We start from the raw sequence: 17,873 nt of genomic DNA on the forward strand, positions 1-17,873 counted from the left end.
TGAACTTAAAGTCAGCAGCATCAAAAAAAGAATTTCTGTTTTTTAACGAATAAGAATCTAGCGAGATGCCAACGATAAGGAAATATTGGTGGTATGTTTGATTAAATGGTATTTTTGAAATAACGATATCTTGAGATATAAAGATTGGTGGCATAATAGCATCCTTGACAAGAAATATGAAATTCTTAAGTCTCTACAGTCGATTTTTTGTACGGAAGTCATTAATTAAAGAAAAAGAGAGACTTGTTTGTCTTAAATTAAAGAACTTATTATGAATAAATATAAATTTGTATTACAATAAATAAAGTCAGTGATGTCGGGCAATAATGGTTTTTGAAGTGTTTTATTTTAAAAACTATGTATGCTATAAAGTTTAACTTTGGTGAAGTAGACGTCGTGATATCCTCAATAAAATATTTACAATTTCTTTAACAAAAGGAAATTGTTAGCTGCAAAATTGTAAGCTTCAAAATTACGGCAGATTGTTCATTTTCATTTAAAGCAGAATGAATAACGAAAGGCTCATATATTTTTTTAATAAGCTTTTGATACAATTCTTATTAATATATTTTTCGAACACTTACAAAATAATTTTAGATTAGTACCTGACGTTACAGAGGCATTCATTCTTTAATGGACTTTGGCTCCCAAAATCAAGACTTTATTTAAAAGCTCAACACACCCATTTTTATGGAAATTTTTAAAGCTTTACACAATGAAATTGTTTATTGTTAACGGGATATTTGTTTTAAACCAGCTGAGTATAATGTTTGGAGAAACAAAACATAATATATCGTGTTTATTTTTTTAAAGCGTACAAAAAGTTAGTTTTTAAAATTTATAATTCCATAAACATAACAAGAGGACAAAAAAAATAGTTATACAATATTGTTTTTCAAGATAATGGAATTTCCCCAAAAACCACCATCTGCTTTTAATTATGTGTTTTGAAGAAAAGGTGCAAATACATACAAAAACGTAGCAGTTTTTTTGTTTATTTAATTTTTGTGTATATAAAAATGATAATTAATTCTAAATTCGATATTCGAAATAGAGGCATCTCGTTTGAACAACTGTTATTGTTCGAATCCAACCAATATAAAGGCGAGCAATTCCATTGAAAAATCATCAGTCATCTAACAAAACTCTTAATAGTTAATTTGAATGTTTCATTAATTTTTAATTTTGAAGAATAAAAGATTTGCAAAATGAAGTTTAGCAAAACAAAATTGTGTATATGGCTTTGCATAATACTAGTTGTGAACCAAGCCTCTTCGGAAAGTGCAAAACAATTGGTTGATGATGTTGTCTTACCCCTTGCAATTAAGATAGTCCCTGCCTTGTCCATACCACCACCTGTTGGGCCCATAATTGTTGCCGGATTAAGTGTGTTGCAGATAGCTTCAAACTTTCTTAAATCTGATGACAAAGAAGACAATAGCCAGAAAGAAGTCGAAAACCCAATTACCAAATTAGACTTGAAAGAATTCCGAGAGAATATTACGGAGCAATTCGAAACTATGGAATCACTAATACTTGTGGAGTCTACTAGGATTATACGTGAACTTTTAATGGCCATTGAGACAAATGGATTTTTTGAAGATTTGCGTCAAACTGTTGATTATCTTCAGAGAACATTTGCTGATATGAACGATATTGTTATTGATCCTCAATTAAATGGAACTCAAAAACACCTTTTTATCGACGATATGTTAAGTTACAGCAGTGATTATAGGTACAAATTGAGATCCTTCGTTAGTAAATTTATCAAAGCAAATGTCAATGAACTGATGTTGTTTAAACAAAATAAACTATTCTACGATTTTATATTAGAAAAACAAAGTTATATGGTAAGAAGCATCATATTTTACAATGTTTTTTGAAGTTTGCTAACTTTTTTTTAAGATGTTTCAATACCTTTTTTTAATAATTGTATAAAAAAATATGATTAAATGTTAACAAATTATATTTTAATATTTAACAGGCTGCTTCACAGGACGATTGTAGTCTGGATTCAATGCACAACAAAATGTACAAATCGTTCCTCTATATGATAAAACTTCTAACTGATGGCTATAGTATGGCTGTATCGGCTCATATTGTAAAATATCAAGATGAATTAAAGTATGACGTAGAATCAGGTAAATTTTTAAAAAACATTATCATTACTTTGAGCCAATTTTGTATTTTAAAATTTCGACTTCTCTTTTGAAAAAGCCGAAGAACTTGCAAATAACGCTCTGTGGCTTATCGATGAATATAAAAAAGATATAAAAACATTGATCGAAACTACAAAATCGGCTTTAGAAAAAGCTCCACGGGAAATTCGAAATTGCGGAACTTTCGATTTAATAGAAGGTAAGCGATTTTTTTTTCGTTCACAACAAAAATTGTGTAACTTATGTGTTTCATTTTATTTTATCTTATTTTATTTTAAAGGAAAAACTTTTGAACGAGTATCTTTCAGTCACATGCTTCCAAAAATATTCTACTTTGAGTATATAGATGCTTTTTATTACAAATGCAGAACAGAAACCGATTTTGCTAATTTAACGAATTATGACTTTGTTGAGTGCAGGAATTACACTGATCTTATTCCATTTGGTTCTCAATTAAAGATCCCTCTTGATGTATGTAAAATTTACTTTCTTCATCGAAACTTATTTATTTGAATATGTGTTTATTCTTTTTTTTAGATTGGTAAACGTCCTCTTGGTAAAGGTCCATTTAATTTTATGAAAGTCAAATTACCTGATGAAACTGAAGAAGTTTTTGGGCATTTTGTGAAGAAAGGAGGCCCAGAAATTCAGTATTCTTTCAAAAATCATCCCGATTGTTTCACAACTTTCTGTTCAACGTACAGAAAAAATCTATATGCCATTTCAATGAAACGTGTTACAGCCAGTCCTGGAAAGTGAGTATAAGCGAATTAGTACCCAAGTATAGACTGAATTCTGAGGCATGATCTACTGTTTTACTATTTTTATACTTTGTTAAAGTGTGATCACTGGACTGCGTTTTAGAGTCAGAAAAAGAGTTATTTATATTGACATTCAGGAGGGAAAATTTTCGGATATATTAACTGTCGACCCCAAAACTGTTCATTGGACAGAAACTCCTGAATCTAACCAGATCCAATACTTAGGCTCTGGACTTAATAAATTCGAATTGGGTGACTTCCAATTGAGGAAAAATAGTTTATTAACATGTAAGCGATGATATTTTAAATATGGTTATGGTTTTTCTAATTTTCTGTTTAATTCAGCTGTTCAATTTACAAAGGGACTTCACAAAGGATTGATAAGAGTATTTATCGATGGTTTAACCCCTCCAAATATGAACAATACTGACTCAGTGAGCTATGAAAACAACGATCTTGAATTGTAATTTAAAAACTAAACAATATTTGACTTCCAGAACTGATATGCATACACATTTTTTTTGTTTTACAGAAATGAACTTCAACTCTCTGAAGGTGATAATCCAACAGAGATGGGCAATGTCAACTCTAAAAACATGATTTCAAAACCTCCTGTTCCTGATCAACGTTACTTCGTAACATTCCAGCCGTCAGATTTCAAAAAAGATTTCGGTCAATCAACTATTCCTCTATTGGATATCAGAGAAGTTGTCTCGAATCCTCCAGCACCTTTGAATGGTTTTGGATTTTATCATGAAGCTGTTAGTGGATCTGGTGGACTTATTGCGATTAAATTGATCACACCAAAATTGACTGACCACCTCGATGTTTTAAGTGAAAATTAATTTAATCGTTATGATTATGCCAATAGTCATTAAGTTAAGATAAGATCATTGACATAAGATGAAGTTTTCAGTTGATTGCCCAGAAGCTTTCTTAGAAAATTGTTTCAGACAGGAATTTAGTATCGGTTGGCAATACCGAAAGCAATACACTAACAAACCTTATAACAATTCGAGAATAGATTAGATCTTAAAAAGGTTTGGCCAATATTAAAGTACTAAAGTATCGTACTATTTTTTTAAGATTTAAGAAAAAGGTTCGTTTATCAACTGCTTGCGACGCGTTCAGTTGAATATTTTTTAAATTGATTAAGTATGACTCTGGCAAAATAAAATTTACGAGCTCGGATGAATTTCTTAAAGTTCCTTAAACTAAATTAAATCATGGTATACTATTACTAAGTGAGTCCGCGCCTAAGCAAAAATCAAAGTTGTTAAATTTTGATTATTTTTTTGTGATTAACTTAAATTTTCATTTCAATTACAAGTAATAAGTAATTCAACTTTTTTCCAAAACAATTATTAATAGATTTAATTGAAAAATGTACATTGTATAGAATTGTTTTAATTGTAATAAGTTATAAAATACACTTATTGATTACTTGTATTTGAAAATTGTAATGGTTTTTTTTTCAAGCTCTTAAGAGCACTTTAAAATTACAGTTAAGATAACTAATATTTTTATTTATTATTTTATTCATGACTGTCATATCATTAGTTTTGTTTTCAAAAGTAATTGGCGCTTTCAATTACATGTAGTAATTGAAATGCTTGCATTTTTTTTAAATAATTGATTTAGTGTATGAAGATTTCAATTAAAAGTTATTGTAATTTAATTTGTTTGTAATCATATTTCCTAACTCTGGCGTAAATGTACAAAACTAAACTTTTTCGCTGAATTATAAGTTGCTCGATATTTTTTATTTAAGTATAATAGTTAAAAACTTAGTTTTAATGAATACAAATTATTTTAAAATAGAACCCGATTCAAATGAATAATTTATAACTTCAGTGGGCAATTATTGTAATAATATAAAAAGGACTTTATTGTTATAGCTATTAAAAAAATTGTCTAATTCCAAAAATCTCACAATCGACTCCAATTAAATATTTGTATCCATACATTTTCATCAACTTTTTTTTAAATATAAATCAAGGAAACTAAAAGAAAACAGTCATTATTATTGTGGATGTAAAGACTAAAGCAGATATATTGTTAACTATAATAAAACTCTTGGTTTATATTTAAATTTTAATATAAAAGTAAAAAAAGTCAATTCTACTTTAAGACAATATTTTGAAGGTACATTTATTAAATTATTGGTGCAAAATAAACACCCTAATAAAACTTTCATCAATTCTTAAGTTCTCGATTTTAGGGCTTACAGCTTTAATATTTGCTTTCGAGGTTATTTTTATGTTAAAAATTAACTAATTTTCATTATTCAGCCAGAACAAGACAGTGGCGATTTATTTGCCACTCAACGTCGGAAGATGGAAAGTAGATATTTGTTAACTAGTTCATCTCAAGGCATAGAAGATATATACTAGAGCTGTATATTTAACATGTCATGTGGAGTTATTGGAACAGGTTGTATTATTCAAATTAAAAATATGGACATTTAAGTACGTTTCATAATCTGAAGAAATTAAGATCCAATAAATAATTATTTTAAAAGTCCGTTCTAAATGTCTTCACTGTCGAAAATTTGATATTTATAGCTAACTAAAAAATACATACCGACGACGTGTGGACGTACAGACGTACGTATGAATGTAGGGTAAATTTTATATTGCAAATATATTGCAGGTTTACTTTTAAACATTTGGATAGATTTTTGTAAGAAAAAAAAAGTTTTAAAAAAACCTGGAGAATTTTTTAACAAGAATATATCATGCTCTAATTAAATTTTATTTTACAAAAAAACGTATCGTTACATTTAAATAAAAAATTACATTTAAAAATAAAATTAAACCTAAGCAAGTCAACATGTCTATCGAAAACAGATTAAATTTAAATTTATTTGCTGCATTATTTTAAATATGTTTCCTATAATTTGTCTTAACATTTTTTTCAATAAAAAAAAGTTACTTATCCATTTTTGACATAATGTTTTTATGAACAACAGCTCATAGAAAATCAGTTAATAGTGATGCATAGGAAATTCCTCGCAAGGGATTGTAATGGTACTCGAGAAAAATAAAATGCACGACGGGGTCGCACGAACTTGCTCCTGTATGCAAAAAGTCTGCTTAAAAAAGTACCTACATAAGATTTTAAAATGTACCTGTAAAATAAGTTTGTCTCCAAAGATATAAATGCCATTTGATTTGTCAAAAAAAAAACGTGCAATTCATTCCCAGACACAAGTCATCCTAGGACATTTCATTCAGGAAGTGAAATATACTTGTAAGCGTTATTAACGAAAACATTTGTTTGTGTATTCAACTATTTCGTTCAAAGCTTTTTCCTTTGGATAGCCTTATTTTAATTTCATATTAGAAGAACCAGGATGGAAAGTAAATTATCTGCAGATAAGAAAGAGGCAGAATACGTATGTTTAAATTGTAGTTAGAAAGGTGTCTAAAACGAACATAGAATAGTTCACTTGCCGTGCTCAGCTTTATGTAGATAGGTAGATAATGACATGTTTAAAATGATAGTGAAAGAATGTTATTGGTAGGTAGAAGGTACCTACTACAATCCAATCATATTCCTTCTTTCCCATGGAGTAATTACGTTCAGTTTATTTTTTTCGTTAAAGTACAAGAAATTGCTACAGTCTGGCTTTTGTGCGTTTTGGATTTTAGTTATGAAGTTTCTTTAATTAGTACTAAGTATTTATTCTTTTATATAAGCGAAGGTAAATAAAATACGTGTTCAACAACCTTATTCTTAAAGAATAATATTTTAAAATCGTATATACAAAATTACCAAGATATTAATAAATTGTTGATTAAATATGTATATCATATTCGTTAATCCGATGCAGTGGCGCTACACGGCCATAGTTGGTATTTACAATAGTTATAGTTATAAAAATACATAAATACGTACCAAATGCATTAATTTGCATAAAAGATAGGAATGTAATTAAAATTTTGTCAAAATAATTTACTTTAAATATAGTTTTAAATAATTAAAAAGAAATATTTTAAGATTCAAAATTTTACCTGAAAAATAAGTTTAACTTCAAAAATTTAAATGCCATTTTATAAATAAAAAAAACCCTTGATATTAATTTTTTTTTGAAAATTGTTAGAGCGCTTTTTTTAAATTAATTTTGTATATATAAAATTTTTCAATTTTGTTTTAAAAACATTTTTGGTATGCAGTTGTTTAGAGATTGTAAATATACGCTATATTTGGTAAACAAATGTTGACCCGTTTATGAGATATAGAATTTAAAAAAAATCAATATTTTGTTAAAAATCCAAACAATACAAAATTGCACTTTTGATAATCAAATACTGTTAAGCCAATATAAGAGCTTATTAAGAAAAAATTATTGAAATCAATTCATAAGTTGCTCAGAAAATAAAAAAAAAAAACAAAATAACGGTTCTATGAGCGGTACCATTCCTGAGCAAAACAAAAATATTATTTCTTATTAAAAGTCAGTTAAAAAATTGAATTTTAGAGAAAATTTAAAAAACATCTATCGGTTTGTTTTTGAGAAAATTCGAATTTTCATTTTATGACCAAAAAAATTGTATGGGGGCTGTTAGTTTTGATCTTAAAAAAAATGAAAAAAACGCCTAACGCGAATCTGCTCAAAACCTTAACTCCCAAGTTTGAACTTAATCGACCCAATAGCTTAGGCTGTAGGAGCGTGACAAAACAGACCGGACAGAATCGCGGGACCCACTTTTTTCGACTTCTCTACCATCGTAATATCATGTTTAATTAAAATCTCGAGTTCGAAATTTTGCACGAATGAAAAAACTTGCCATATAGTTCCTATATGTCGCAAGTAAAAATGTGGTTGGAACGGGCAGGGATTGAACCCAATTCACTAATTATCACACCAATAGTACCGAAGATATTGACTTTATATATATTTCATCTAACATAAATTAATGAAGTTGACTTTTGAAGAATTTAAAAGATGATTGTTAACGGTTTTTTAGGAATAATAACGTCCTACCGAAAAAGGAACACTTAATTTTTTCAACTTCAGTTTCCCTTCTTTTAAGTTTAGGCTTCAATGAATAATGCCCAAATCTTTGTAAGTACATTTTGAACCAAGATGATTTTGCTATGATGCTGGGATGCGACTCACACTGATAGCTTCCCATCCCGTCTGTCGATTTGATCTGCTTAAAAGGCTTATAGATTTTTGTGTTTTGTTAAAAACGTTGTCAGTTGAATTATTCTTAAAAATTGAAAAATTATCAACTATATTTTGTATAAATAATGATATAGTTTGATTTCAAAATCTGTTTTCGTTAACGAGATTCGAGATTTTTAGTCGAAAACCAATTTTTACCAATTTTAGTAGCATTTCTTATACATAACAAATACAAATTGGATGAATGAAATGAATTTGAAGTCAATACCTCCTATGAACAATAGATTTCGTGATATCGAGAACCGAACATCAATTTTTGAAAATGTGCGAACTTTTTGTTGTCATTTTTTGTTGTCATTTTTTGTTTGTAAAATATTTTAGGTGACAAATATTTGTTTCCAATTTGTTTGATTTATAAAAAAACCGTTGATTGGATTTTTTTCCAAAAATGTATTTGTTTGGTATCATGGAAGAATATATAATATAAAATTTAATTCAAGTCTCTAGCGTTATTGATATTTCGGGTTAACGAAAATGTTCAGCTTTTTTTTAAATTGCTTTAAAAAAACGTACGTAATTGTTTTGAGAGTCCTTTTTGCATCTTTCAGCATTATTGTCTGTATAACAACATGTATTTGAAGTCAATATTTCTATTGGTTCTTGAGGTATGGAAGAGACAAAAACTTCCCGAAGGTACGACCGTACGGAAACACACTTCTCTCTAAAAATCTTTTATTTCGACTCTTAAGACCTTGAAATGTCGAGAAATGTAAAAATTTTAAATTTGAAAAATCGGACCGATTATACAATAACTTCTTATGGAAAGTTAACAAGATTAATTAGCACTGTAAGAAAGTAATATATGGCGTTTTTGGGCATAGCCAACTTCTATATATTTCCCAAAACCTACATATACTAAAAAACGTAAAAAAATTTCTTTAAAATACTTTTTATTCTAAAAGTATTAATGGATTGAGATAATTAAATATCCAATTTATTGTTTATCAGATATGACAAAATTTCAGAACTTATATTTAACTCTATTAAGCTATCAAATGGTTAGTGAAAGCAATTACGATAATCAGATTTCCCCCTTGTTGTCTACAGCTTACAGAATTTTTGTTTCTAAATATGAAGCTACGTACGTTATATAATTAAGAAAATAATATTAATACAATTTATAGGAACGTACGCATTTTTTAACATATACCTTCAATGTGCTTATAAGATCATAACAAAAAGTAAAATAATTAAAAAGATCGAAAATAGAATGTAATGTAAATTAAATTAATAAAATTGTTCCTAAAAAACATATATATTATGTATGTCCGTAATAACAAAAATAAGTTTGACTATTTACTTAATTTTGTTTATAAAAGATAAACCTTAAGTTCGAAGTAGACTTGTCTGCGTTTGAACAACTGTAATTGATCAAATTCAACCAATATAAATGTGAGTACCTAATTGAAAATCATCAGTCACTCAACAGAACTCTAAGTGGTTGAATTGGATAGTAAATTTATTAATTTTAACAAAAAGTGACTCTTAAAATGAGGTTCAAGACGACAACATTTTGTATAGGGCTTTGCATCGTACTAATAGTAAATCAAGCCTCTTCGGAAAGCGTAAAAGAATTGGTTGATGAAATTGCCTTACCCGTTTCTCTTAAACTTCTACCTGCCTTCTTCATACCACCACCGGCAGGGCCCATAATTACTGCTGGGTTGAGTGTGTTGCAGATTGCTTCTAACTTGCTTAAGCCCTCAAAAAATGACAATGCTAAACCAGTAGCCGAAAACCCAATTACCAAATTAGACCTGATGGAAATACGAACGGTTATTTTAGACCATATCAAAACATTGGACACACACATTCTTGTGGAGTCTGCCAGAATAATTCGTGAATTAACAATGGCCATCGAGTCAAATGGATTCTTTGAAGATTTGCGTGAAACTGTTGACTATCTTCAGAGGACATTTACGGATATGATGGATACTGTGGTTGATCCAAAAATAAATGGAACACAAAAGAATCTTATCCTTAACGATATGTTAAATTACAGTAGTGACTATAGATACAAATTGAGATCGTTCATAAGTAAATTCATAAGACCAAATGTCAATGAACTGATGTTAATTAAACCAGCTAAATTATTCTACGATTTTATATTGGAAAAGGAAGGTTATTTGGTAAGTGATAAGATTTGTAGTTGAATTGGTTAAGTTAAGAACTTATAAGGTCCGAGAGTTGAACAATAACATATTTAAAAAATAATTAACAGGCTGCTGACGATGACGATTGTACTGCGGATTCAATGCACAATAAAATTTACAAATCTTTTATCTTATTGCTTAAAGTTCTAACTGATGGCTATAGTATGGCTGTATCGGCTCACATTATAAAATATCAAGAAGAATCCAAGAATAACAATTTTGCAGGTAAGTACCTACTTATAAAATAAATACTAACCAAATATTAAAACGAACGTTATTATTTTGATTTTTAAAGAAGCCGAAAATATCGGGAAAAATGCCTTTGCACTCATCAATGAATACAAGAATGATACAAAAACTCTGATCGAAGCTACAAAATGGGCTTTAAATAAGGCTTCTCGGGTTATTCGAAATTGTGGAACATTCGATTTGGAAGCAGGTAAGTTCTTGATTTTGGGTTAGAAAGAAATCATGATTATAATTATTTTTTTTTTTTATTATTTATTTTAAAGGGAAAACCTTTGAGAGAGTAGGATTTAGCTACACACTTCCTAAAATTTACTACCTTGTGTACATGGATGTTTTCTATTACAAATGCAAGAATGAACAATCTTTTACAAATTTGAAGCAATATGAATTTGGAAATTGTAGCAGTTACACTGATTCTATTCCATTCGGTTCCCAATTAACTATACCTCTTGATGTAAGTTATTAATTTTAAACATAAATGTTATTTATTTAAACTTTAAACTTTTCTTGTAAATAAGCTTAAGCAACGTTATGATGACAGGGGTCCTTTGAATTATATGAAAGTCGTTAAACCAGATGGCGGTGAAGAATTATTTGGACATGGTAAAAAAGGTGCAGGAATTCAATATTCTTTCAAAACTCATCCGGAATGTTTCACAACCTTCTGCACAACATACAAAAAATATGAATACGCCATTTCTACGCAACGTGTTCGAGCTGGACCTGGCAAGTGAGTATATTTATCATTCCTAATCAAATTCTTTTTTTTTTCTAACAAACAATATTATTTTTAAGCGTCATCACTGGACTGCGTTTTAGAGTTAGAAATAAAATAATCTATCTAGATATTCAGCAAGGAAAGTACTTGAATGTACTCTCTGTTGACCCCGAAACAGTGTATTGGACAGAAACTCCGGAATCAGATCAGATTCAATACTTGGACTCTGAACTTAATAAATTCGAGTTGGGTGACTTTAAATTGCAGAACAACAGTTTATTAAGGTGTAAGTGAAAGTGTTTGAAAATTGTCTCCAAAATTGAATGTTCATTATGATTTTATTTTCCTTCAAGCTGTTCAACTTAAACCAGGCGTCGTTCACAAGGGACTTATAAGATTGCTTATTGATGGATTAACTCCTCCTTATATGAATAATACTAATTCAACGAGACCTAAAAATGGTGAATTCGAAATGTAAGCGTACACTAACAAACTACATACAAATATGAATTTTAAGCAATTTAAAACGACACAATTTTTTTGCAGACATGAACTTGAACTCTTCAATGCTGATAATCCAACAGAAATGGGAAATATCAGCACTAAAAACATAATTTCAAAACCTCCTGTCGCTGATAAACGCTACTATGTCGAATTCCAGCCATCTGATTTCAGAAAAGATTTCGGTCAATCAACAATTCCTCTTTTGGACATCAGAGATGTTTCTTCCAATCCACCAGTACCATTGAATGGTATTGGATTGTATCATGAAGCTGTGAAAGGGTCTGGTGGGCTAATAGCTATAAAATTGATCACACCAAATATGACAACACTCTTTGATTCTTTGGACAATCTCATTTAGATAGGAGATATTTATAAAAAAAAAGTTAGATTCATTTTGATCTATCTTTGGTAGTTAAAATTTTAATTAAAAAATTGTCTGTACTTTAACTGTATGAAACTTTCGAAATTACTTCAAGCCCATACTAAAGTAGTTGAACTATCTTCATTGGATATTAGTTTTATTTAAAGACAATTTTTTGCGCTGATTCATTGATTTTAAAGTAAAAAAGAGGATTTTAAAATGTGTTTAAAATATATATCGAGGTGGAAAACAACATTTAAAAAAATCCTTCAAAAACCGTCCAAATGTTCATATTTTTGATATGTTAAACACAAATTAAAGTTAAATATATTTAAGAATAAAAGAACGCATTATCAGTTGTTACAGAATAAAGATATTTGTATCTTTTAGTTTCTTTTTGAAAACCAAATATCAATATTTACACAATTGTTGTTTTTTTAAGTAGACAAAAGACGCAAACATAGCATATTGATTTATCAATTATTAAAGTTTAACTCATGAGCTATTATTATTTGTTTAATTTTTGTTTGCAGAATGCTAAATAAAGAAAGATAAAAGTGTCAAAAAAAGTTCTAAGCTCGTAAGAGTATTTACAATTGTTGAAACAATTCTACCAAATAATACAAACAAAATCTATCCAAAAAATTATCAATAAATTCATAGGATACAAAATTTCATTAATTTTATTTTATTTTGTATTAAAATTATGCACAATTAATTGAAAAGAAATTAACTGTTGGATTTATTAGTTAGAGTTGAGAAATGATAATTATAAATAATAAATTGGGTGGCGCAACAGTCTGTTTGAGATCTAGGGCTTAGTGACTGACAACCCTCAACCATTCCTGTGAGCGAGTACTGTTGAGAGGGATGGAAGGGACCTACAGTTTTAAGCGGAATCCGAACGGCAAATTTGAGAAAGCACTTTTTATGACAAGAATTATTCTTGGAGAATTTTTCAATTCCTCGCAAGAGGCAGTACTCGTGAAAAAACTTTAGGTTACATAGGCAGAGATCGAAACCAAGACCTCTAGCATGACAGTCCAACGCACTAACCATCATGATAATTAATTTTCGTAATTTATTTCAACTTTCATTTCAGTTACAAGAAATTAATATTTGAATTGTTTTTCATTACATTTAAACGTACACAGACATTCTAATTATTTGTAATTGTAATTATAAAAATGTACTTTTTGAATACATGATTGAAGGAAAGTACTCGAACTTTTAAATTAAAGTCAAGGCAATTGACATCCATATTTATGTATTATTTTAAAGTAACATATGTACTTTGTGTACTATATTCTTTTATATAAATGAACTTAGCATTTCAGAAAATTATTTTGTAAAATCGTATTAAATTGAAATAATTAAGTATAATTACATTTTTGTATCATGGTTACTTACTTACTTAAGGTGGCGCTACAGTCCGGGCGGATCTGGGCCTCATTCAACATGCGTCTCTAGCCAGCTCGGTCCCTAGCTAGCTGTCTCCAGTTTCGCACGCCAAGTTGATTGAGGTCCTCTCCCACCTGATGGCGCCACCTGAGTCGCGGTCTTCCTCTACTGCGCCGTCTTTCGGGATTGGATTTGAAGACTTTCCGGGCTGGAGCGTTGATGTCCATCCGCTCTACATGACCTAGCCATCTAAGCCGTTGGACTTTAATTCTGCTAACTAGGTCAGTGTCGCTGTACAGCCCGTACAGTTCGTCGTTATATCTTCTCCTCCATTCTCCATCTATGCATACGGGACCAAAAATCACCCGAAGAATTTTTCTCTCGAAGCATCCTAAGACACTCTCATCTTTCTTTGACAGGGTCCAGGCCTCAGCGCCATAAATGAGAACCGGGATGATGAGTGTCTTATAGATGGTGATTTTACATTCTCGAGAGAGGACTTTACTTCTCAATTGCCTTCAAAGTCCAAAGAAGCAGCGATTTGCAAGAGTTATTCTTCGTTTGATTTCAGCGCTGGTGTCGTTGTCTGCATTAATAGCGGTGCCTGGGTAGTCCTTAACTACCTCAAAGTTATAGCTGTCCATGGTGAAGTTTTGTCCAAGACGTTCAGACGTCCTTTTTCGATGACAGCATATACTTGGTCTTGCCCTCATTGACCACTAAACCCATCTTCTTCGCTTCCGTCGCAATGCTCAAAAACGCTCCACTGACATCAAGCTTAGATCTTCAAATTATGTCAATATCATCTGCGTATCCGAGTAATTGGATGGACCTTTGGAAGATTGTGCCTCTAGTGTTGACAGTTGATTTTTGCACAATTCTTTCCAGAACCATATTGAAGAAGTCGCATGACAATGCATTGCCTTGTCTAAAACCTTTTTTGACATCAAATGCATCGGTGAGATCTTTTCCGACCTTGAGCAGCATGCATTTTCCATCGTCATTCTACACAAATGGATAAGTTTGACAGGATGCCAAAACTAGACATTGTTTTGTGGAGCTCTTCCCTATAGATGCTGTCATACGCGGCTTTAAAGTCGATAAAGAGATGGTGGGTATCGATTTGAAGTTCCTGGGTTTTTTCTAAGATCTGCCGTAGTGTGAATATTTGGTCGATAGTGGACTTTCCTGGTCTGAAGCCACTTCAGACGTTCAAATAATACGGCAGAAAGGATCTTATTCCCAATGTTAAGGAGACTGATGGTTCTGTATTTGGCGCAATTCAAAGGATCTTCTTTCTTATGTATCGGGCATACTATGATGAGATTCCACTCACCGAACATTCTTTCTTCCGACTATATTTTGCAGATGAGTTGGTGCATACTCCCTACCAAGTCATCGCCTGCTGCTTTGAATAGTTTGGCAGCGATGCCGTCAGCTCCAGCAGCTTTGTTTGACTTAAGTTTAGATATAGCTATCTTCACATCATCAAGGTCGGGTAGGCGGAATTGTTGATCTGCGTTGCCTAGGTTGAGTGGTTCTATCTCCCTTACAGCGGAATTCGGTTCGTCATCGCCGTTATATAATTTGGAGAAATGATCTTTCCATATTCTCAGCATCGACTGCGGTTCTACTACGATGTTCCCCTGATCGTCTTTACAGGCTTCGGTTCGTGGCTGGTACCCTTGGGAGGTTTTTTTTTACCATTTGGTAAAATTTACGAACCTCATTTCTGTCATCGCTCTATCTGCTTAATCGCGCGCTTCTCATGCTCTCTTTTTTTCCATCTAAGAAGCCGGTGTTCCTCTCTCCACTTCTGCTCGTAGAGCTCGCGAGTAGCAGCATCATGGTTAATAGAGAAAATAATCATAACTTTTTTTTTGATTATTATCCATGTTCACAATTGAAACTTTTCGATAACAAGAAATAAGTACCCTAATTACATTTTGAAGTATGTACTCGTAATTGGAAAAGTACATGGAGATTTCATTTACAATTTAAAAAAAGTTAAATAATTGTTTTTGTAAAAATGGCTACGTTGCGTATAGGATGGCTTCGCAAAAGAATATTTCTTAAAATTTGTAAGACCTTCTTAATGGTTTTGAACTGTAGCTCACTGTAATTGGATTATATTAGCCCTTAGTTCAATTGCTTCTCAATTGTTTTCAATCGTTGCATACTTTAGCTTCAATACAAAACTGCCAGCGATATCATTAAATAAAAAGAGGCTGGGATCCCATCCACACTGATAACTTCCCATCCCGTCTATCAATTTGACTTGCATAAAAGGATTGTAGGTGTTTCGGTAAGAAAATTGTCAGTTGAATTATTCCTAAAAATTTAAAAACTACGAACAATATTTTGCATTTAATGAAATATTTCGATTTCAAAATAAATTTGTATAAACGGAATTTTGTTCGAAAAACAATTGTTATCAATTTTAATAGCATTTCTTAAGAGGTTTAATACCTTATATAAACAAATAAAAATTATATAAATTATGTATATTAGGTCCTTATCACATTTTTTTTTTGAAATTTGAAGAAAAAGTAGTCTAAGGTGAACTTCAACTAAATGAAAATTGAAACATAATCAATTTTTTCATTTTGTTTTCCTTTAATCTGACAACCAAATTGAAAAATTAAGCTAAAGTCTTCTATTCATTTAATTCAGCTTCTGGCATACATACAAATGTAATGCTTTCATTTCTAACCTCAAATTGTGTGTCATTATTGGTTAGTACCAATATATTTTTCTACCTCATTTAATGTAATATTGTGCCATTCTCTAAATGATGTCTTCTTTTATTAGGAAAACTCCATTATAGGTATCAACTTATTTTTTTTTTATGTAAATTCGTTTGTGTTAAGAAATTATCATAAAATATAAAACCTTTCATTAATTTTCACAGCTTGTCACATTAATTCTTCACATCTACAATTCTGATATTATCTAAACGTAACCGATATCCTATCATCGAAATGACTTAACTCATCATTCGCACTCTGCAACTTTATTAAAAATACAACAACAACAACAAAAAAAACTTCCTTTTAATATGGAACATCTTGCAATTTTTGCTCAACTTGAATATTGATTTTTGTTTCCTTGTAAAAATAGAAAGTTAAACCGTCATAGAAGAAGAAAGTGAAATTTATTTTTAGTACGCACAAAAAAGCTCTGAAAAATATTCAAATCATAAAAAATCATTTCCTATAGGTAGCAAAGATAGGTATACCAATATACATAATATACAAGCAATCTTAATCGCATCACAGGAAAACGATACGACACGACAACGAACGGTATCTTTCAATAGGATTTTATGATCCTTTGACAGGAAACGAATCAGGAAAAGCATTCAGCGAAAAAAAAATCAAAAATAAAACAAAAACAAAAATAATTTAAGAAAAACATAAAGTGGTTGATTGAGTTGCATTAAGTTGCTCTTATAAATTTAATTTAAACTTCATTAAGTGAAAATAAAAGAACGAAACAATTTCCTGGTCAAAAATTGCAGCAAAGTTTTGAACTAATCTAGTAAAATGAGAAAAACAAATAGCTTTGTTTCGAAAAACAAATAACGAATAATACTTATTTAAAAAACGGACTTTATATTTAACAAAGGATAGATATTCAATACAAATCGAGAAATTGTTGGGTGGATCATTTCTCCAAGATTTATTATTAATTAGTAGTCCAAATTTTATTTTCATAATTCATTTTATAATTTTGGTTGTTTCAAAAACTTAATATTAACTTCGTAAATAAAATAATTCATCCTATCATAATTTTTGTCCTATTAATCGTATCGGTTTAAATTTTATCTTGTGATGTTTAATATGTCTTTTTGCAAAACGAAAAGCTAAAGTGACAGTTTTAAATATTTATCAAACTTTTGCTCTATTACCCACGAAAAAAAGTTGAACGAAATTCGGCACAACCAACATTTTGTTTAACCCATCTGGTATTACTGAAACCGCAACGCTTTCGCATTTTATACAACTTCTATAATCTGTCATTCGCGAAATTTTCGAGACGACCCTGAACTTAATTTTCGTTAAATGAAAACAAGATAAAAAAAGAGGCTGGGATGCAACCCACACTGAAAACTTCTTAACCCGTCTGTCGATTTGTCTTGCTTAAAAGGTATGTAGGTTTTTTAGGTTTTTGTTATGGAGATTCTTAGTAGAAAATCCATTTTAACCAATTTTAGTAATATTTCTTAAAAGTTTCTATTTCTTATATAAACAAATACAAATTGGATGAATTACATTCATTTGAATACGAGATATCGAAAAACGTACTATTTTTTGTAGATTTCATTTTTGTATACAAACAAAGGACGTTGAAAAAATACTGAATGTCGAAAA

General features: G+C 30.3%; 2 protein-coding genes across 2 annotated transcripts; both read left to right on the forward strand.

The window, feature by feature from the left end:
- The first annotated feature begins 1,147 nt into the window (after positions 1-1,147).
- Positions 1,148-4,671, forward strand: LOC129946772 (uncharacterized). Its single transcript, XM_056057089.1, has 8 exons — positions 1,148-1,850; positions 1,985-2,141; positions 2,218-2,358; positions 2,440-2,630; positions 2,697-2,914; positions 3,000-3,208; positions 3,266-3,383; positions 3,453-4,671. The coding sequence occupies exons 1-8, from the start codon at positions 1,209-1,211 to the stop codon at positions 3,763-3,765; spliced, it is 1,989 nt and encodes a 662-aa protein (XP_055913064.1). The 5' UTR covers positions 1,148-1,208; the 3' UTR covers positions 3,766-4,671.
- Positions 4,672-9,546: 4,875 nt separating this feature from the next.
- On the forward strand, positions 9,547-12,558 carry LOC129947100 (uncharacterized). Its single transcript, XM_056057532.1, has 8 exons — positions 9,547-10,243; positions 10,336-10,492; positions 10,563-10,706; positions 10,780-10,970; positions 11,035-11,246; positions 11,312-11,520; positions 11,588-11,708; positions 11,781-12,558. Exons 1-8 carry the CDS (start codon positions 9,605-9,607, stop codon positions 12,094-12,096), a joined length of 1,989 nt encoding a protein of 662 aa, XP_055913507.1. The 5' UTR covers positions 9,547-9,604; the 3' UTR covers positions 12,097-12,558.
- The last annotated feature ends 5,315 nt before the right edge of the window (positions 12,559-17,873 follow it).

This window comes from Eupeodes corollae, chromosome 2 (assembly GCF_945859685.1).
Source record: "Eupeodes corollae chromosome 2, idEupCoro1.1, whole genome shotgun sequence".
NCBI lineage: Eukaryota > Metazoa > Arthropoda > Insecta > Diptera > Syrphidae > Eupeodes > Eupeodes corollae.

Bases quoted from the DNA above. Each gene is read 5' to 3' on its own strand.
- LOC129946772 (XM_056057089.1), top strand. From the start codon at position 1,209: ATGAAGTTTAGCAAAACAAAATTGTGTATATGGCTTTGCATAATACTA. The intron at 2,359-2,439 runs GTAAGCGATTTT...TTTATTTTAAAG, and splicing joins AACTTTCGATTTAATAGAAG to GAAAAACTTTTGAACGAGTA. The intron at 2,631-2,696 runs GTATGTAAAATT...TCTTTTTTTTAG, and splicing joins AATTAAAGATCCCTCTTGAT to ATTGGTAAACGTCCTCTTGG.
- LOC129947100 (XM_056057532.1), top strand. From the start codon at position 9,605: ATGAGGTTCAAGACGACAACATTTTGTATAGGGCTTTGCATCGTACTA. The intron at 10,244-10,335 runs GTAAGTGATAAG...AATAATTAACAG, and splicing joins TGGAAAAGGAAGGTTATTTG to GCTGCTGACGATGACGATTG. The intron at 11,247-11,311 runs GTGAGTATATTT...ATTATTTTTAAG, and splicing joins GTTCGAGCTGGACCTGGCAA to CGTCATCACTGGACTGCGTT.